Here is a 20,842-nt window from a genome sequence, read left to right on the forward strand (position 1 = left end):
TTTTGCTTTAGGCCCAGGCCCGTTTCCTGTTTTCCTATCCTCTCTTTTGCTTATTCCTCTCCTCGCCAAACCTAGCTCATAGTTTATTTTCACTTTATGGAAAAGTAAAAACAATATATTAATATTGGAAATTTCTTGGATCCCCTAGTACATGCCCTATGGGGCCTATTTATAGGTTCATGTGCCCTAGGGTTATTAAATACATCAAAATTTACATGGTTACTCGTATGATATGAGATATTTATGATGGTAATTATGAACAAATTAGCCTTAGGGCTCTTCTTGAGCTGCTAAGTGGGCCTTCATTGAGTGGTTGGCCCTTTAAGGCTTTGAGTCCTTCGGCTTGGGACAAAGGTCTTTGGCTCCACCTGGTGACTTCGCCCATAACCTCTATCTTTGTGACAGTCAGCGCTTTACCGCCGTGCTTCGCCCTGGCAATTGTAGACCTGTTTCTGTAGGCTCGGTCAAAGGCCCTCGTGACATGTCTCCAACAATATATTTTCTGGACATTTAAATATTTAATACAACTTCATCCATCAGATTGCACCAATGCCTATACTTTTATTTATTCTGGGTCTCTACAACAGTAACAGAAATTTGTACACCTTCTCGAGAAATTTACACTCAGAAGAATAAAAAATACAAGGCGACAATGAAAAGAAACAGCTTTAGAAGACTTGTATCTGTAAAAACATTTCTGTATACAGGCTTGAAAACTAGTATCAGATCCTTGGCGCCATCGCATTGCATTGCACCAGCCTATCGCCCAGCAGCTCTCATGAACTTGTCATATGGGCTTGCCGGTGGCAGCCTGAACGACCGGTCAGATTCGCTTGATGCCGAGTCGCTGCGTCGCATTCGCTCCTTCCTCGTCGACTGCGTCTCAGGCTCAGACCGAGCAGATGACTGCAACAAGATGTTGATGAGTTTTTCAGGACATTTTCAAAGATTTCAGTAGTGATGGATAGATTTTTTTTTTCCTGTCAAGATGAACATGCCTCGTTTGTTTCCAGTCCATTTTCTGCAGTCGAGCCACGGGAATCGGTCCTCGAGTGTTTGAAGCTCAGGAGAACAGACATCTTCTGTTGCTTCTCCATGACTAGGGCTTCGCATTGGCTCTTCATTTGATCGTAGGGTACAAGGTTGGCAGAAACTGGAGCATTAGCAACCTGCCTTGCTGTCTCATGAACCTGAAGAAAAAAAAAAGTCGTTTGATTACAAACGGATGAGGGGACTGTAAGAGATCTAGAAAATAGCGAGTGATCTTCATGTGCCATTGTTGTAGACAGAAATGGCGCATACCGATTCTATTAGTTGATTGACGTTTAGAACATCTGATGAAGCCATAGATCCAGAGGTTTTCCTGTCAGATTGCGATCCACTGTGTTCAAAAACGATGTCATCGTCATCATCCATCTCACAAGGAATGACTTCCTGGAAGCACAAGGGACGCAGATGCAACCAAAAAAGTTAATACAACAGCAATTCATAAATAACAAAAAATCACCTAACTATAGAGAATCAGTACGGACCTCATCAAAACAATGGTCATCCTTTTCAGCGTACATCGAACAAGAGTGTGGTGTTTCCATGAATAGTGGAGCACTGAGAGGGAATGAATCATCCAGGGAAAACTCCTGAAGAAGCTGCTCTTCTATACCATTAAACTTCTGCAATTTGCAGTGAAGACACTTAATCGTCAAATAACTTCTTGATTGTGAACAGAGAAATCAAGAAAACACGCTCTCATAATGTAAATCTGAATGTATACCTCTGATAGATTTTCAAACTTCTCCTTGAAGTGGGATATCACAATTTCTTTTAACTGTGTATCATTTTTATTTACACAAGAAAGAAAATTGCGTGCATCACTTTCATCTTCCTCAGAACCATAAACTATCCCACTGTTAGATGACTGTGGTGAACTAATAACGAGTCTGCAATCATCAATCAGGCAAAGATGAGGGTCGACCTACAAAAACATCAATAAGCGAATTCAGAGTAAATTGAAAAATGTCACATTAGAGATATATATAGAGCAAGCATATTCAAAATCAGGAATCAACTAACCATTTTCTCTGGAACTGCTGCTTTCACAAGAGGAATTGTCTGAGGAATATCAGCAACTTTTGCTGAAAAAATCAGCATTGCTGATGCCATTGTATACAAACACCTCCTACGTGATGGCTGCAAACCATCTTTATTTACAGTAGAAAATGTAAGAATAAATCAAGCAGGTATCAAATGACTAGATTGATAGGAAATATAATAAACTTGAAGTTGGACGCAATGGCTAAAATATACTGGTATTAGAAAAAATGATATTCCTATTTGGAAAAAATCCCTAGCTAGTTGTCACTTTTTTTTTGCATCATCATTTTGATATACAAAAGCAAAAACTTTAAAGAGCAGGCAAATGAGGATAAACTTACTTTCTTGGTTAAGGGACATCCTCCTGAGAGAGAAGGCCAACTGGAAACATCGAACTAATGCTGCGTGACTAGAGCTCTGCAACGAAAATTCAATGGTCAATCTCACAAATATAGCACACAATTTCAAGTCCAAAGGAGAAGTTGACATCACTAGTCAAACTCACACTAGCAGGGAAATCTTAAAAAAAGTGTTAATCCATGCCTATTACATCAATAAAATATTCTAAAGAATCTATCTTGTGTAAAAATAGAGTATAAAAAAATATTATATAATATGAAATAACTCCATGCCAAAAGGGAAAAGACGGTATCTTTCCCTTTGGCTATTCTTTGATAATTTCAAGGCATGCAGAACAATGTTAAGTCAAGTTACTTGAACAATTCTTTTTGCCTATTGTATAACAAGAATGAACTAGATTAAGTGACCTACCTTTGTCATTGAACACAATAAAGCAATATTGTAGGTATGGCACATTGCTTCAAAATTTGCTGGTGAGTTATCTTCTAGAGGTGCTTGACTCCAAATTGATGAAAGGAGGAGAACAAGTTGGCTACTGTTCAGCTTCATGAACTTAAGATTCTGCTTCAGTGGAAGAAAATGTGTCAGCTGGACATCCGAAAACACCAAGACCAGAAAATACCAAGTTCAATAAGAATACTAGTTGGAGTACATACTTCATCTTTCAATGGAATTCCAAGACCAGGGCTCTTCCTTGAATTTGGTTCTGTATGTGTGTATCCGTTCTCAGAGCCAACTACAGTTTCTGGTTTTACATTGTTTTGTAACTGTTCATGGGTCCTGCTTTTGATCCGGACTTCATCCATTACGGCCTCAGAAGAAAAGGCAGAAAGAGCCAACAAAGTAATGCTCTGTGAATCATTGCCCTTCACAGGGATAGGAAAACTTATGCCTGACCATGGGCATAGAAGTGAAGGTGCAATAATGGTGGATAGGACACGATGTGAACCAACCCTTGTCTTTTTGTCTGGGTGCATCATTGCTAAGAGAAGCTGATGAAACAAAGCTTCAGGAAATGCCTGAAATATTAACAAGGAATTGCCAATTAACACTTTTGTTCAATAGCAAAATTCTCCTGCAATGGTGAACACACTAGAAAACTTGCCTTCTGGTTGTACAATGACTTGTGGATGGAAGCTGCTATTTGCACTGTGCGGAAAACTGATGAAATTGTTGTTCTGGCAATGGTGGCAGTACAAGAGAGATTCTCAAGCATTACTCCCACCATGTCAAGAACAGGCCCAACATCACCAACCTATTCAATGAATTAACAGCCTTTAATGTCTCTCTGATGAAAGCAAAATGTAGTAATGTAACAAAGGAATAATACAGCATAATGAACCTTTTCTGTCAATTGCACCAGGCACTCCTCCAAGGCCACATAAAGTGCACTGTTCCACTTGTCAACATCATTTTGAGCATTTGGTGATTCAACAGCACAATGCATGCATTTGCGCAAGTGCTTTATTAAGTCGCTTGTTGCACTTGCTATTGTCACCGACGCCTTCAACTTTGCATGTTTTGCAAGAAGCGAAGCAACTTTTAAAATGCTTGTTTGCTTGGCAGGCTTCTTGGCAACACTCTTATGATCTATGTGTTTTATGGTGAAAGATAACAGCAAATGGCCATTTTGCCCTGTTAAGAAACAAGATTTAGAAGAGCACTAAATCTTTCTGCTGTTAAACACTAACAAAACCAAAAAAAATGGCACAAAAAGAGAAACAAATAGCATGGGTGAAAAATTTTGCACCTGATTTGTCCATCAGTGCCTGCATTTCTTGTAGAATAGAAAATGCAATCCCATTTTCAGGAGACCAATAGTTGTGGCTATCAAAAAGGCGGAAAAGAGGATCAAGAACACGCCACACTGTTGTTGCCTCCTTGGCGATACTGGCCATATTACGTAAGCAAACCCTTGCCCAATGTGCTGGATTTTCAGATGCAGACCTGTCAACACACTAAGTCATTAAGATGACAAGGGCACAAATCGAGTGTGGAAATGGGCCGTTACATTAGCAGAAATTCTCACATTGTATCAGATGCCACTTTGGCACTATTTTGCCCAGATACTGGCAACCCAGTCAGACTTCCATTGATTACCAAATCATCATCATCTTGAAGCCTGACAACCTCTTTTATTGAGAGAGTTTGATTAACCTCATAACAACTTACGATCACGGACACAACCTGGGTTCAAGAATGAATTCAGAGACTAATCAGAACCCTTACTGAATTACTGTTTCTGGCGCACTTCAAATGAAACTATCATGCTACTTTTTTTTTCTATTCATAGACTAATCAAATATCTTCCACTTATTCAACAAGTCTATCTGTAGTATTAATGGCATCAACTTGTCTATGCTCCAAAGATGAATCTTATGCAATTCCAACAAGAGAACAAATATTCACCAGGAGGCATCTATCAACCATGAATGAGAATTAAGTCTTAACTCTTAACATTCTAGCCCAACACAGAGTGATAAGGACTTACTTCATCAAGTTCCATGGAAATGTGTGAGTGGTCACCCATGTATTGGACCTGATTACAAAGTGGTAAATGAGTATATTAGGATTAAAAAGTTAAATTTAATCAATAGACTGATTTAATGGCATCAGTTGGCAAGAACCAGTAATGCAAGTATAGGATTATCTGTTGGGAATTCTCAAGCAATATCAATATAACCAACATTAAAAAAATGTTATATTTGCAAAACAAATTGTATAATAGTTGAATGTAGTTCCTTATTTTGTTCTACATTATTATTTCTGGTCCAACAAATCTACTGTAAATTAGCCCTAAATGGCTAGCTCGCAACATATAAGACTACCTTATCCATTTCATCAGAGAATCAAGTAAAAACTTTTCTTACCATAGAAGCAAGAGCCTGAAGTGCAGCACATCGGAGGCGGAACCCTTTGTCATCTTCCCTTAGTTCTTGACTAATTTGGCAAAGTTTTGGTATGAGGCCTTCCAGATTAAACATATGCGTGCTATCAACCTACATGAACTCAAATTAAACCAAACAGATGGCAGATTTCTAGCAAACCAAGTAGGTGCAATTTGTTACAGTCGTCAATAACCTGGCCGTTGAGAAAGTCAACAAGCATTAGACAACCCAGGACCCGCAAATCATCATTCATTCTCTGATCGAGAAGAGTACGAATAATGCTCAATGTGCTTGTGGCCAGCAATGGTCTGAATCAAGAATAATATGGTCAGTACAGCAGCAAACATTTGCTATGGGTGCTTGACTGGCAGAATAGAGCCTTTACACTTACGTATGATCCTTGCATGAACACAGAAGCTTCCTGTATATACATGGTACAACTTTGGCCAAGGTGAAATTCTCATGTCTCAGATCTTTATAGCACCTCTCCTCAAGGTACTCTGTGATCTGCAGACATAAAATCAGTTCCGAGTTCCACAAATTCATTCATCTCGGTAAGTCCTACTTAAACAGCCTAAAATCATTCCAGCTAGTGATCGGTGCTAGCGAAAGTTGATCGGTTGTACTCTGGCAAAAGGAATCACCATCACACTAAAGCAATGCAGTGTAAATCAGCCATTATGTGGTAACTACTCGGTACCTATAAAGACTGCTTTCAGAAATACTGGAAATTCAGTCTAAACTATTCAAGCTAACAGATTGCGCGACAATTCTAGTAAAAACAGAGAGGAGATCAAAATGTGTTACCTTGGGTATCCGCGTCGGATTTCTCGAGACATAATCACAGAGCTTCCCAATCCTCCTATCATTCGGTTCACCATCCTACAGCAACAACATCACACCCTCAATCAACAAACTCCCTCCACACATTTGACCACAGACTCCAATTCGCAGAAACTAGAACTATTTGACCACAGACCCAAATCGCAGAGACTACAACTAAGCATCAGAAATGGCTGAAATGCCAAGACAGGATTCAGTAATCGCCATACCGGTGGAAGCTGGTAGATCTCCGCGATGATCTTCTTGTACCTCTTGACGGGCTGACGCGAGCGCGCCCGCAGCGAGGGGCAGAAGTAGCAGAGGCTGCTGCAGGCAGGCAGCACCCGCCGCGACATCACCCCCATCTTCTTCCTCCTCCTCCTCAAAGCCTCCCAAAAAAGAGCCTTTTTGGGATCGAATTCGGCTCAAGCAACACAATTCTCAGAACTCCAAGAACTAAAACTCTCTTCGATCCAAGGCTCCAAGCAGCAAGATGCTTGAGCAAACAGCAGAGAATTTTCGCAGCAGAGGGGGTAGAGGATTAGATAGCAGGTCGCCTTCTTCCTCCTCCCCCTTCCCACGCAGCCAACCGAGACCCTTCGGATCGAAACCAAGATCAAACCTCGCGTTCGTACTACGACTTCTTGACCAAATCTAATCCGCGTAGAATTATCTTTTCAAAAAAATAAAAAAGCAGCGATTCCCCGGGGTCAAATCGGCCGCGAACACCCCAACAACAACAGCAAGAAATCCGAATTGGAATCAAGCGACAGACAGAACCCAGAAAGCCGAATCCAACTCCTTCCCAAAAGATCAAAACCTTCGCTGCTCCCCACTCCTCCTCCTCAGATCGCCTCCGAATGCTAGCGAAGGCAGCAACTAGAGTAGACTAGACTAGACTCTAGAGTACTACTACTAGAGTAGAGCACCGATCCTCGCCGCAGGTGAGGGTGAGGCCGCGGCGGAGGTGGGGGCGGTGGAAGGCAACGGTCACCTCACGGTAAATTTGGCAGCAAGCTGCGGCTGCAGCGGAAGCTGGAGCGGCGGCGGAATATTCATTCATTTCATATGGGCACCCGATGCGTCGCGGTTTTCTTTCTCCATCGATGCGTGGGCATGTTGCGGAAAAAGGGGATTTACGAGGGGGCTTTTCGGAAAAAAAGGCGGGCGCCTTGTTTGTTCCTTCCTCCTCCTCTGAACTTTTCTGACAGGTAGGCACGGTACACGATGCGGCTGGCTGGCCGGCCGGCCTGCCGCTGCCGGCAGCGAGGCGACCCTGAAATTACGCGCGTGCCCTCGTGAAGTTTTCCTTTTTTTTTCTTAGACAAAATTGGCTGTAGGACATTAAAAAAAGGTAAATTTCACGAAACTATATTTTTTAAGTTACAGAAAATCACACACATTTTGACACTTAACACTTAAGTACATATATCTTGGTAGTTTAATTTCACAAAAACACACTATCGATGAATGGATTCACCCGCGAGATGATGTGGTCGCTCCATCTAGGATAAAGACATGGCATCCTATTAATTTCGTGCGATGGCTGGTAATAGTCACATCATCTCGCGGTGAATCCATTCATTGATAGTGTGTTTTGTGAAACTACACTACTAAAATATATTTACTTAAGTGCCAAGTGTTAAAGTGTGTGTGGTTTTCTACAACTTGGACTTACACGTGTAGTTTTGTGAAATTTACTCTAATTTCTTTGTATAGAGTAAAAGTATTTACAAAAGGACTTCGATGTTACTACTACCATACTACTCCCTCAAGTACTTATACTACTCTCTCCGTCTTAAAATATAGACACATTCAGCTACTCTGTTGAGTGCTACCACAGCCAGCACCTATAGTAGCAACATACTGTAGCTATGGTTGTTGTAGCATTGACTGTCAAATAGGATCTACAACAACTTCAAATATAATCTTTTTTATCTACATTATTTGTCAATTGATCACGATATTTTCTTATTTAATTTTACTTTTCTTTAATACCCGTATCCAACTAAAAAAATAATTATAATTTAGGGTGGAGATAAGGTGGTGTTTGGATCAGGGACTAAATTTTAGTCTCTGTCACATTAGATGTTTGAACACTAATTATAAGTATTAAACGTAGACTAATAAAAAACTAATTGCATAAATGATAGCTAATTTACGAGACAATTTTTTAAGCCTAATTAATCCATAATTAGCACATGTTTACTGTAGTATCATATAGGCTAATCATAGATTAATTAGTCTCAATAAATTTGTCTCGCGAATTAGTCCAGGTTATGGAATGAGTTTTATTATTAGTCTACATTTAATACCTATAATTAGTGTCCAAACATCCGATCTGATAGGGACTAAAATTTTAGTCCCTAATCCAAACAGCCCCTATGTTCTTAATACTCCTTCTACTTTCCCAACTCACCTTCCTCGTTTTTTTTGTGCGCACGCTTTTCAAACTACTAAACGGTGTGTTTTTTTTAAAAAAAAAATCTATATGAAAGTTACTTAAAAAATCATACTAAACGTTGGAGTACTTCGTTTCGCGTGCTAGGCGCCTAGGCCTCCCGAACACAGCGGGATGGCGTGGGTAAGGGAGGGGTAGAATGGTCAATCGCGTCGTCCTCTCCGTCCGTCCGTCCCTGGACTGCAGGGATTGCAGATGGATGGTTCTCACGTCGTCCGGAGTTGTTGTTGCGTGAGATCCGAGGCTCTTCACTGTCAGTTATTACTTCGCCCGAGAGGCTGTCACCAATTCAAAGAAAGGAACGTGTCCTGCGTTTCCGAGCGGTGTGGTGGGGCCCGCTTGCTGTCACGTCTGTCCTCCTGTGCGTCCTTCTCCCATCTCCCAGGGCCTTCAATTCCCTGCATTGTTGGGGGTTGGTTAGCCGGTAGTACACACCCTCGGTAAAAAAAAAAAAAGCCCAACCACTGCTAACACAACGAATTTTGATGAAGGGATTACTCCAAACTAGGATGTTCTAGGCATTAAAAAAAACTCAAACCTCGTGGCTTAATTTGCTCATATCAGTATCAAACTTAGGTCAAATTGACTTACAAACTCGAAGTCATAACAAGACAAGTTAAATTGGGATTTTATCTCATCAGCTCGCACGTTTCCTAAACTGCCAAATGGTACTTGTTTGAGAATTTTTTTATTGGAAAGTTGTTTTAAAAATTATATTAGTTTTTTTAAAGTTTTTTACTAATATTTAATTAATCATACGCTAATATATGCTTCATTTTGTGTGCTAGAGAAACCCCTCCTAAACACAGAAGAAAAAAAAAGATCACCAATTTACCATGTGTTCATACAGTTGCGTTAATTTGCTCGTTTTTCGTGAGCATATGCTTTATGAAATAATAAGCAATACTCCCTCCTTTTCACAATGTAAGTAATTCTAGCATATCTATATTCATATTGATGTTAATGTCTAGATTCATTAACATTAATATGAATGTGAGAAATGCTAGAATGACTTACATTGTGAAACGGAGGAAATATGTTTTGTGCACAAGTTTTAATTGTATATAAGTTTATTATAAAATATAAAAGAAACTATTGGCCCAAAAGTCTACCTGCACTGCGTAAGAGAGAAGACACGGGCTCAAAAGGAAAAAAAAAACAAAACAAAAATGTTGCTACCTGTGGCCATACAAAGTCAGCGACGTGACAGGACTACAAAACATGCCGGAAGGAGGAGTACCTGTCCTGGAAACGTGGCAAGCTGTTGGTTGTTTCTTCAGCATACGTGCTGTATTTTTATCTAGAAAATGAGCATCAGGACAGCACAGCCTGTGTACCTGTAGGGAAGAAGAAGAAGAAGAATTATTCAGCAGCAAAGCGGATGCTCCTCCTGCTCCTACCAGGCAGGCGCACAACCTGCCAGCGCTGCTAATCAATCTCCATGTGCCGGCAACCAGCACCAACCGGGAGTGCCAATACACCTAACAGGTTTGTTTTTACTCCACTTTTAGGGGCCGGCAACCAGCACCAACCGGGAGTGCCAATACACCTAACAGGTTTGTTTTTACTCCACTTTTAGGGCCCGTTTAGTTCCCCAAAATTTTTTTTTCCAAAAACAACACATCAAATCTTTAGACACATACATGAAGCATTAAATATAGATAAAAAGAAAAACTAATTGCACAGTTATAGAGGAAATCACGAGACGAATCTTGCCTAATTAGTCCGTGATTAGCCATAAGTGCTACAGTAACCCACATGTGCTAATGACGGCTTAATTAGTCTCAAAAGATTCGTCTCGCGGTTTCCAGGCGAGTTCTGAAATTAGTTTTTTCATTCGTGTCCGAAAACCCCTTCCGACATCCGGTCAAACGTTCGATGTAACACCCAAAAATTTTCTTTTTTCCCAAATAAACACACCCTTAGGTACTCCTACTAATCTACGTGTTCAATTCATTCCCTAACACACGGATTTACATTATGGGCTGGTTTGGTTTGAGACCTAAATTAGGCTTATCAATATTTGGCAATTTTAATAGTGTTTAGTGTCTATTTGGTTTGAAGCCAAATTTTGGCATGCCTAAGAAAATAGGCCTTTTCAATAGTGAACTTAGGCTATTTTGGCTTCAATCCAAACACAACTTTGCCTTACCAAAATTAGTCATGCCAAAATTTGGCACTGATAAAATTTAGTAATACCTATTTAAACCACAAACCAAACCAACCCTATGTCTCACGAGCCATGATCCAACTCTGCCTGCTGGTACACAGCTGCCTTGTCCTGGATTTTTTTTAAAATATACCCTTCTTTTTACAAATATGTTTACAAAGAATTGGCAAAAATATAATATCGTTACAAAGCAAGGAATATACACGTTTAAAAAGAATTAGCAAAAATATACTATCGTTACAAAGCAAGAATGCGAACTCGCGGCGGACGTGTGAGTTCGCATATTGGGATGCGAAGTCGTGACCTTGTTTGTATATCCACATACGCGAGTTCACATCTCCGCTTTGCGACAATGATATACTTCTACCAGTCCCTTCAAAACGTGTATATTTTAAAACCGGTGATAAAAAGGGTATATTTCCCAATTTGTTCTCGATGTCCTAAGCTTTTATATCAGTGTTGTGTGCTTACCCTAAGCCTGGGCTGCCTGCCAAAGAAACATCACCATATACGTTGGCTTCTAAAGTGTTGGGCTGAGTGGGCATATGGGCTACTCCCTCTTGGGCCCAACAAAGCACGCAAAGCCCACTCCAGTTGGCACGGGCTGCATGGGCCGCATTTCCTATAGGCCCTGCGATAATAAAAAATTGGAGAGAGAGAAACACGTAATCTAGTTTTACGCTTTCCTACTAGGCTTACGTAACATGTTGATCTACTACACACAATACGCTTCACCACTCCTCTGATATCTTCCAGGGCCATTCACTTTAATGATATTTTCAACCTTATCAAATTTTAGTAAAGTTGCTAAAAAAGTGGCTATATTTAGTTAACTATATAAGAAATCTTGTTAAAATTTTGATAATGCTAAATTTTAGTAAGATTTTTTTTTTTCGCATCAAAGTGAACATGTCCCGGTTCCATCTCCCGCAGCAAAACCCCACTCCCTCCACTCCGGCGGTTTCATCCTCCTGTCCTCCTGGTAAGCCTCGAAAAAATTCCCAACTTTGCACTAGCATTTCGCGCAACGCGCACCGAATCGGTGCGATTTCTTGAATCCTGACGGTTTCTGTCGAATTTACGGTGGTCACTATCCATCACCGAGGCTGTTTCACCAAAAATGCTCCAAGAAATGCTGAAACTTCTCGGTTTGTTTTGCTGGTAGGTTTCACAGGATGGCTTCGCGGGCTCCAATCGCCATCCAAAACGAGAACCTGCCGATCTTTCGCGGTGATTATCCCACCACCGTCTCCGAAAATCCGCGGCGAGCGTTTTTTCTTGCTCTTTGATTTCTTTGCTCTTTGATGCGAAGGGATCGATGGCAAGAAGGCCGGGGCGGCGGCGAGGGTGGGGCGGCAGGAGCGCAGAGCCCTAGGTGATCTCAGCAAGGCCCGGAGAGCTCGGCCGGCGAGCTCCACGGGAGGGAAAGCTACTGCAGCAGCCAGTGTTGGGGGATCTGGTAAGAATCTGGTGAAGCCTAGCTACCTGAGCGATGAGGATTGGATGAAATGCTGCGAGTGGGCGAAGGATGGGGTTGAAACTGCCAGTTTTACTGGGAACGATATGCAGAAACTGCTCAGTGATAAGCTGGAAGAGCGTATGTTTCTGTTTTTTTATTTTACTTTTATGGATGCCTTTGTGCCAGTATTCGCGTATGATAAGATGTAGTACTTACTACTGCCTTTTTTTATGTGTATTATTGGGGGTATGTAATTAGGCATACAGAAGAAGGTGGAGAAGGCAATGGGGACGATGCAACTCTCCATGGACAGTCTTTACCGCATCGATGCGCATTCAAAGGTATAGTGTGGTTCAAGAGTGGCAAAACGTAATCACGGCGATGTGCCAGAATGGAGAGGAGGGATTTCATAAGTACCCTAAGTATTAGTGGCAATGAATTAATATCATTGAGAAGTTTTGAATTGTTGCCAACAATGATTTTAAGCATTTCTCTCTAGTTAGCGGGTATCTTAGCACGGCACTCTCGAATTACATTAGGGTTAGGCTGCCTTGATATTTCTATCCTCACCTACCATTTTGTGAATCTTATAAGATGGATTATTAGCGTGTAGGAATGGTGATAAGTACAAGCTGATCTTGTTCTGTTAATGCCATGAGCACATGATAATGTATAGTAATATAGTATGCATTTGTGTACTTTCAGTTGATAATTGCACTATTTTTGTATTTCAGGCATGCATGGTGGATCCTGAAGATAAAACAGAACTGGATCTTGATACAGAATTTCTTCCTCCAATGTCATACTTAAGCTCAAGACTAGGTTCTCTTCTTCTGCACCTCTTACATGCACTGGCACATGTATATCTGTGGCTGGCAATTTACAAAATTGAATGATTTTCTAGTAACCTTCTACAAATGAATTGAGCCACTGTATTCGGCTTTCATCAATCCAGAGCCTTGTTTCTTCTCCAAAGAGAACAAGCCATTGCTAGAAACTTTATGCATGCCGCTCTCCTTTCTTCTAGCAGACCTTGTAACTAGTTAAATGTACTTCTGTATAGAAAGTTGCTTGGGATGTTCGACGTGTGCTGGTGCATGAAAAATCTTTATTTTTTTTGGGTAACTTCTGAAACAAACCTATTGGTTTTTTTTTACAGGTGAACACAACGCCAATCATGTTCTTTCTGACTTGGAATTCGAACATGAAACATTTGCTAATTGCAATTTAGACTTGAAGCTCAAGGAAGAATATGGAACATAATTTCCTGAGGTCTCATACTCTTGTAGTACAGTGTACTGGGATCATGTTCAACTCTTAGTACATCTAGTTGTATTGCAATTTTTTTTTGTTTGTGTTGTATCTGTTCTCTTAACCAATCCAACTATTCTGGGCAGCCAAATTGACTCAGATATTTTGTTGTGTTGCTAGTTTTCCTTCTTGTAGTGTAATGCTATCTCTGTAGACTGTAGTTATTCCCATTCACATTTTCTGGGGACACCAGTTGTTGAAATGAGTTTAACTTGGCTTAGTCTCATGTTATGTTTCCCATGTCATTTTAATTGCAAATGCTTTTATATGTTGTTTCTTTCCACCCCAAACAGCCATAAAATGGTAACCAGGTTTACTCCCAAGCAAATGTGCATCACCTCATGATGCATGAAGGGTGTGAATGTTCAAATTTCAATCTTTCTTCCTTTTCCCCTACTAAATACAAAATTAAATAGAAAAAAGTTAAAAGATGCAACAATGTGACAAGTCTAGAGCATTAAAGGTCAGGGTGAGGGAGCAGGTGACAGAATGTGTGAATGTTTACTTGCATTGTCAGTTTCCATTTGGTGTTAACATGACTTGCAGGGCATAAAAGTGTGTACTCATATGGGGTGTCAACTAGAGCCAAAATTAGAACATAAAAGTGGTGTTTTAAAGGTGGCAAAACACGTAGATGGTCGAAGATATGAGACTTTCATATCTTACTGGACCATTGGAAGAAGATACATACAACGCATGAACAAGCTTGGATAAGCTTGCCAGCAGTTTGGCAGATGCTGAATGCTTGAGTGTAAAATACGTGCAAACATTGCTTGTGGTTCAAAGTTAACATTTTACTTTTTTTTCATCCTGAGTTATCTTTTCCCTCATCACCTATAAATAGCTCTCCTTTGTTGAGAAAGACCACCAGAGAGAGAAATTTGCAAGTGATCAACAGCTGACTTGTTTGCCTCTGCCATGGAGAAGAATTGTGCATGCCCACCACCAAGCAAGGGAAACATGATCACAATTCTGAGTATTGATGGAGGTGGGGTGAAGGGTATCATTCCTGCTGTCATCCTCTCATTCCTGGAATCTAAACTTCAGGTCAATCCTATATTTCTTAATTTCTTCCCATGTATAATTGTGTATAGCTTAGTGATCAGTAGGCTTGGGTAAATTATGTTAATGGAATTCATAGCCTTTCTAAGTAACATCTTCTCACCTTGAAATTTTCATCTGGCCTTTCGACTACATGATTAAGAGTCATTCTTCTCTTTGGGTAACATTCTTTCTCTGCGCATGTCTGGCAGTAACTTACTTGTTGAATTGCTTTGCTCTTCTAGGAGCTTGATGGGAAGGATGCTCGGATTGCAAACTACTTTGATGCCATTGCTGGCACAAGCACAGGTGGTCTTATTGCAGGCATGCTAGCAGCTCCATCACTGGGCAATGCCAATCAACCATGCTATGCCAAGGATATTGTCCCATTTTACCTCAAGCATTCCCCCCACATCTTTCCGCACAGGTAAAGTATGTATTACAGGCTTCAGTTAATACTAATAACAATCTTTGCAATTATGTAGTTGTATGTTTCTGTCTGAGGTCAGTAGAGAAGCTATGACCATATCTAAGTGTTTATGGTCAACCAATTTCTGAGTTGAACTGTTCTCTTGTTAATTGATTTTTTAACTAGCTATGAAAATATAAATGGTATTTTGTCAACTGGATTTTGCAACCAGGACTGGATTTTTTGGTTGGTTCTTCAACATCCTGGGCATCATAAAGATGGCCATTGGGCCAAAGTATGATGGAAAATACCTTCACAGACTAATCAATGATCTTCTTGGCGAGACGAGGATGAAAGAAACATTGACAAATGTTGTGATTCCCACTTTTGATGTGAAGTGTGTGAAGCCAATAATATTCAGCACATTCAAGGTCCCTTCTCTAAACTGAGTTAGCGTGTGGATTTCACATGACAATTTTTTGGAGTGGTGTGAACTAATGTATATGCTACAATGCAGGCGAGACGTAAGCCCTTGAAGAATGCTTGTCTTGCTGATGTATGTATTGGTACATCTGCAGCACCAACCTTTCTCCCTGCACACTATTTTGAAACCGTGGATCACACGGGTGCATCGCAAAGCTTCAACATTATTGATGGTGGCATGGCAGCAAACAATCCAGTATGTTTTTTCTTCATCATTTTTCTGAAATTGTCAACTTTTGTTGGGTTTAAATTCCTGTGTAAAAACTCTATACTTTTGTCTTTCAACAATAATGTTTACCCAGTAACGCAATATGCCTTTTTTCATTATGTGTTTTGTATAGACTTCACATCAACCTTTGTTGCCAAACTGGACATGGTAATATTTAAGATGCTAACTTATCTTGATGTCTCTAATTTGGCAGACTTTGGTGACTATGGGTGAGATAACAAAGCAGATCAAGCGGAAGAGCGAGGAGTTCCCGAAAGCCGAGCCCTTGGATTACCGCAAGTATCTGGTGATATCTTTGGGCACGGGTCTGCCTGAGCACGATATCATGTTTGATGCAAGAAATGTTGCCAAATGGGGCATTTTTCGATGGCTAGTTGATAAGGATACAATGCCGTTGCTCAACATGTTCTTTCATGCCAGCTCAGATATGGCCGATACTCTCGTTGCAGACCTCTTTCAAGCAATCGGATGTTCACACCAACTATTGCGCATTCAGGTACGCGACCCATGCTTTACAATCTATTGTCATGGGTGCCATCCAAGTTAGTTATTTATTTGTTGACATGTTCTAAAAAATATTGTATAAAAAACATTTATACCTTGTTCACCATTACAGGATCACAACATCCCAATAGGGGCAATATCCAATGACCTCTCGACGAAGGATCATCTTCAACTGTTGGTTAAGATAGGCGAAAACCTTCTCAAGAAGCCACTAAGCAAGGAAGAGTGTGAGAAGAACAACATTGAGCCAGAGCCAAACCTTCATGGTGACCATGTGACGACCTATGCAGATATGCTCACACGGTTTGCAAAGCTACTTTCAGACGAGAGGAAGCTAAGGCTCCACAACATGAAGCTGGATGCTAAGCCCTAGCACAATTGAAACGTGAGATCCTTGGAACAGATGTCTCATGTTCATCTATAGGATTGCGTGTCCCCTACTAAGCCAATTAATTTTGTATTGTGAAATAGCTGTCTGAACTGTTAAAAATAAGAACTTTGTACAGTAGTGGTAATGTTGCTTTTATTTGCTTCAAAAAACACTAGTTGGTAAAGTTTATACTACCTATATCTGTGTGATGTGTGGTGTCTGTTCAGAATGTAGAACTATGTATTGTAATGGTGAATTTATGAAAAACGATGTATTTGCATATATTGTATAACTATGTCTTCTTCATCGCAATTCAATTCCCAGCATTTACTTATAAATCGCTAAGAACACATGTATAAAAAGGTTTACTACAATATTTTTTTTTATCATTGATAAACCGTTATGGTTTATAATCAGCATAAGCAAAACGATGAGCTTGCATTGTTGTGATTTCAACAATCCTCCTCTGTGAGTGGTTTGTTTGGTATTACCAGCTTTTTGGTTAGTATTAAATGTCTGCAAACTTAGGTGTGGTATTCATATGGTGCTCCATACTACTACTATATCATTTTCTCTGAAATCTTAAATGGCCGTTTCAGTGATGCTATAACCAGACAGTTTCCTTCCAATGATCTACATTATTTTGTTGCTGCAGGCCTAGGTCTCCTCCAGCTCAACCAATCATTGCTTCATGCTTCCTTTCTAATTAAACATACAAGAAAAGACCTTTCATTTTTTCCTTTATTAGTAGTAGTACTTAGTACCGTTAATTAGAAGCTTGCACATCAATGTGGCTACCTCCTGGGTACATCCACCACACTACACCTTTTCATAACACCCTGTCTTGGCCATGGCTTGCATAATTAAGTATACCACTCTAAACAGGCTAAGCTAAACTAACCCTGATGTGATTAGCAACTACTGAAAGGTGGACCAAATACATACTACCTCCGTACTCGTAAAGGAAGTTGTTTAGGACAGTGACACGGTCTCCAAAACACAACTTTGATTTCTTGTTTCTATAAAAATATTTATTGAAAAGTGATATATGTATACTTTTATGAAAGTATTTTTCAAGACAAATATATTCATATAATTTTTACATTTTCAAACACAACAACTTGAGAGTTATTCATGATTTATATTCCCAAGTTTTGACTTAAACATTGTCCTAAACTTTGTTCTTTTCTATTGATAATGTTTGCTCATATGTTGGTTTGCGTGTTGCAGGTATTTTTATCACTGCACATATAATTGCACAGAGATAGGATGCACATAACCTCATAGAGACATACTGATTCTTTGATTGGCTTCATTTTTTGGGTGTCACCTGTTGCCTGCAAGGGAATTTTTGGTCTTGGTGATATATACGATTTGTCCCTATACAGTTCTACTAGTTGAATCAAACATTCATTCTTTCTATATCTGAGTTGGTTTATGATGATACATATTATCCCTAAATTCTGTTGTGATGAGAGTTGGTTTATGATGAAACATATCATCCCTAAATTTTGAGTTCTGACTGTGATGAGAGTTGGTTTATGATGAAACATATCATCCCTAAATTTTGAGTTTGTCAGAACGTATTGTGTTTGCATTGCGTTTCGCTGGATGACTGTTTCAATTTTTAGTGGGTGTATGTCAACTTATTGTTTTGTGTAGTTGATGGTTGGTTGTTAACAGTCTCTTATGACACGTGTCAGAAAATTATTGTGCCATTTGGTCAAATCAACCGGTGAAATTATCGCTAGCTTTTTTCTAATAAGATCAAAATAATCAAACGTGTATGTAAAAGTTAACGGTATTATCTAGTATTAATTAGTATTAAAGAAAAGGAAAGAGTATATATCAACACAATGAAGTTTTCCTTCTAGGACCATGCACACTATGACACTGTGTTCCACTTTTGCTAGGACTCATCAATCTAGTAGTCTCTGTAGCTCAGTTTCTGAAGTAGAGCAGAAGCCGAATGCCGCCAAACTAAGAGAGAGAACAATTAAAAATGACAGCTTTGCGGGGTCATGAAGCTCTGAATCGTCGGTCGTATATCTCGCATAGATTAGCCAGGCAACCATTACTAAGCTGACAATAGTCGTAAATCCCTGTAAACAACAATTGCATTAGGATATGTGACCAAGATTCATCTAATCTAAGGATATACTACCTCCGTTTCAGGTTATAAAACTTTCTAACATTGCCCATATTCATATAAATGTTAATAAGTCTTGTAATATGAAACGGAGGAAATAGTATGTTGGCAAATTTTACTACAGGACACCTGAAATTTATGTAATTTATCGGTGGACATCATAAAAACGTGTCAAAGCTAAAAGACACTATATAATTTACTAGAGAACACTTTTGGCTCAATTAAAAAGATAAACTCTTAAGAAAGACAAGAATGCCCTTAGGGCCACAAGCTTCAAACATAATGTTAGCGTAAAAATTTAGAAATTATGCAACTCTAAATTTGCCATCACTCCAAGTACATCACTAGCATACATCATATTTAATTTTCACTCTAACCTAAGCTCAAGAGCTTTTGACCATAGGGTTATTCTTGTCTTTTTAAGAATTTCTCTCCGAAAGTGTTCTCTAGCAAATTACCAATTTTTTTATAGTGGCCGTCATACGTTTTTACGATGTCTACTAGTAAATTATACAAATTTTGAAGATCCTCTAGTAAATTTTGCCTAGTATGTATTTCTAAGTACACTAATTTGATTTCCATTAACCATCTAATTAAAAGATATGTTAAGGATTACTCTGTCCAACTGTAAATAAATATTTAACAAAGGATAAAGAGTTGGTCAGCCTCTTGAAATTCTAGCTATCAATAATTTGTCAAACGTTTGAGTTTTTCTTTTAAAAAAAGAAATATGCGTGCATTTAATTGAAGAGTAATATAAGAATAATATAATTTTTTAGAGACCTGCTATGGTGCTTGGGAATGATGACATCCGTTGATAGGATGCAATCCAACTATCTATAGGAGAAGGTATGTGTGGGTGGGTACTTAAAAATGTTTTTTTAAACCCCAGGTACTTAAAAATGTGGGCTAGATATTAACTTAATTAAAAGATTAGGTGAAAGATTAAATATGTAATTTTGTGTCAAATATTACAATAGATAAAAAACGCAAACCAGCAACGAGCGCAAGGAGAACATAATTACGAGGATTAGCTCGATGGTAGTTGTGGCGGAGAAAGGGTTAGAGCAGCTATTAAGCCTAGGCCTGCCTTCAAAATCTTGTTAAATTGTGTTAAATCATCATGTAAATTTTGTGAAAAACTGACACTTCATTTGTGAAAAGCCTTAACTTAGTAGTTAGTCATAGTCTAAAAGGCTGTGCTCGGTCCCGACACGAAAAACAAAGCACACGACTATAGTGAGATTAATTAAGTATTAGCCTACAAATTGATTAATACGATTTTTTAAAACAACTTTCATATAAATTGTTTTTTAAAAAAAATGTATCGTTTAGTAGTTTGAAAAGCGTATGTGTGTAAAACAAGGGAAAGTGAGTTAGGAAAGAGGGGAAAAGAACAAAGCCTTAAAGTTTCCGGCTTAGTCATTGATAGTTGTAAAAAAAAAGTATATACAAGATGAGTTAGAGATGGTATGACTATAAAAAGTAGGAGTACCAAACTACACCTGTTTACATTGTTTCCCTTTCTAAATTATCCCTCAAAAAATGAACCGCGAATGTACGGTACATGGGGAACAGTAAAAGATCTCGATTTTTAAATTTAAAAATGATGGTTAAATTTTTTTTAAAAAAATGGCTGAATCTACCCTAAGTAGGAGTATTTATGATGAAAGAGACTACTCCCATCGTCCCATGATATAAGAAATTTTGACTTTTTGTTTGCACAAAAATTTATGCAAATATAAAAAACAAAAAGTTGTGTCTAAAGAACTTTGGATAATAAAGCAAGTCACAAACAAAGTAAATAATAATTCTAAATATTTTTTAAATTAGACGAGTGGTCAAACCGTGCAAAAAAAATCAAAATCCCTTATATTATAGGACGGAGAGAGTATAATAAATTAGAAGTGAATTCAAGTTGTTGAAGAGCTGTTTAAATGTTAATTACCCGGATGAAGTAGCGCAAGGCGTGGTCGCTGCAGCTCGTCGGAGGTGGATGCCCGCCGGCGCTGCTGCCTTCTTCCATCAGGCGGATCGAGAGCTCCTCGAGCAGCAGCGCCGCCGCCGCCTCCGCATCGTCGACCCGGCGGGCACG

The 20,842-nt window shown here is 39.3% G+C and overlaps 3 protein-coding genes across 6 annotated transcripts; 2 read left to right on the forward strand and 1 right to left on the reverse strand.

The window, feature by feature from the left end:
- Positions 1 to 541: 541 nt before the first annotated feature.
- Positions 542 to 7,227, reverse strand: LOC4325109 (protein SEMI-ROLLED LEAF 2-like). The gene is made up of 19 exons (XM_015765953.3): positions 6,392 to 7,227; positions 6,147 to 6,221; positions 5,731 to 5,846; positions 5,533 to 5,647; positions 5,322 to 5,450; positions 4,943 to 4,990; positions 4,481 to 4,638; positions 4,202 to 4,398; positions 3,794 to 4,086; positions 3,557 to 3,706; positions 3,108 to 3,470; positions 2,863 to 3,012; positions 2,433 to 2,508; positions 2,071 to 2,198; positions 1,772 to 1,972; positions 1,533 to 1,670; positions 1,303 to 1,434; positions 999 to 1,190; positions 542 to 906 (listed from the first exon to the last, which is right to left on the reverse strand). The coding sequence occupies exons 1-19, from the start codon at positions 6,524 to 6,526 to the stop codon at positions 760 to 762; spliced, it is 2,943 nt and encodes a 980-aa protein (XP_015621439.1). The 5' UTR covers positions 6,527 to 7,227; the 3' UTR covers positions 542 to 759.
- A 4,496-nt stretch (positions 7,228 to 11,723) lies between these two features.
- On the forward strand, positions 11,724 to 13,788 carry LOC4325110 (uncharacterized). 4 transcript variants are annotated; one of them, XM_015768535.3, is made up of 6 exons: positions 11,724 to 11,774; positions 11,958 to 12,022; positions 12,105 to 12,389; positions 12,510 to 12,592; positions 12,986 to 13,073; positions 13,411 to 13,788. In XM_015768535.3, exons 2-6 carry the CDS (start codon positions 11,968 to 11,970, stop codon positions 13,512 to 13,514), a joined length of 615 nt encoding a protein of 204 aa, XP_015624021.1. In that variant the 5' UTR covers positions 11,724 to 11,774; positions 11,958 to 11,967; the 3' UTR covers positions 13,515 to 13,788. The 4 variants fall into 4 exon arrangements, with proteins under 4 accessions (XP_015624021.1, XP_025878188.1, XP_015624036.1 ...); XM_026022403.2 differs by having other exon boundaries at positions 11,758 to 11,878; XM_015768550.3 differs by having other exon boundaries at positions 11,758 to 11,875.
- LOC4325111 (patatin-like protein 2) lies at positions 13,534 to 16,880 on the forward strand. The gene is made up of 6 exons (XM_015768523.2): positions 13,534 to 14,609; positions 14,849 to 15,030; positions 15,245 to 15,443; positions 15,530 to 15,691; positions 15,918 to 16,220; positions 16,341 to 16,880. The coding sequence occupies exons 1-6, from the start codon at positions 14,481 to 14,483 to the stop codon at positions 16,599 to 16,601; spliced, it is 1,236 nt and encodes a 411-aa protein (XP_015624009.1). The 5' UTR covers positions 13,534 to 14,480; the 3' UTR covers positions 16,602 to 16,880.
- Positions 16,881 to 20,842: the final 3,962 nt, after the last annotated feature.

This window comes from Oryza sativa, chromosome 1 (assembly GCF_034140825.1).
Source record: "Oryza sativa Japonica Group chromosome 1, ASM3414082v1".
NCBI classification, from domain to species: domain Eukaryota; kingdom Viridiplantae; phylum Streptophyta; class Magnoliopsida; order Poales; family Poaceae; genus Oryza; species Oryza sativa.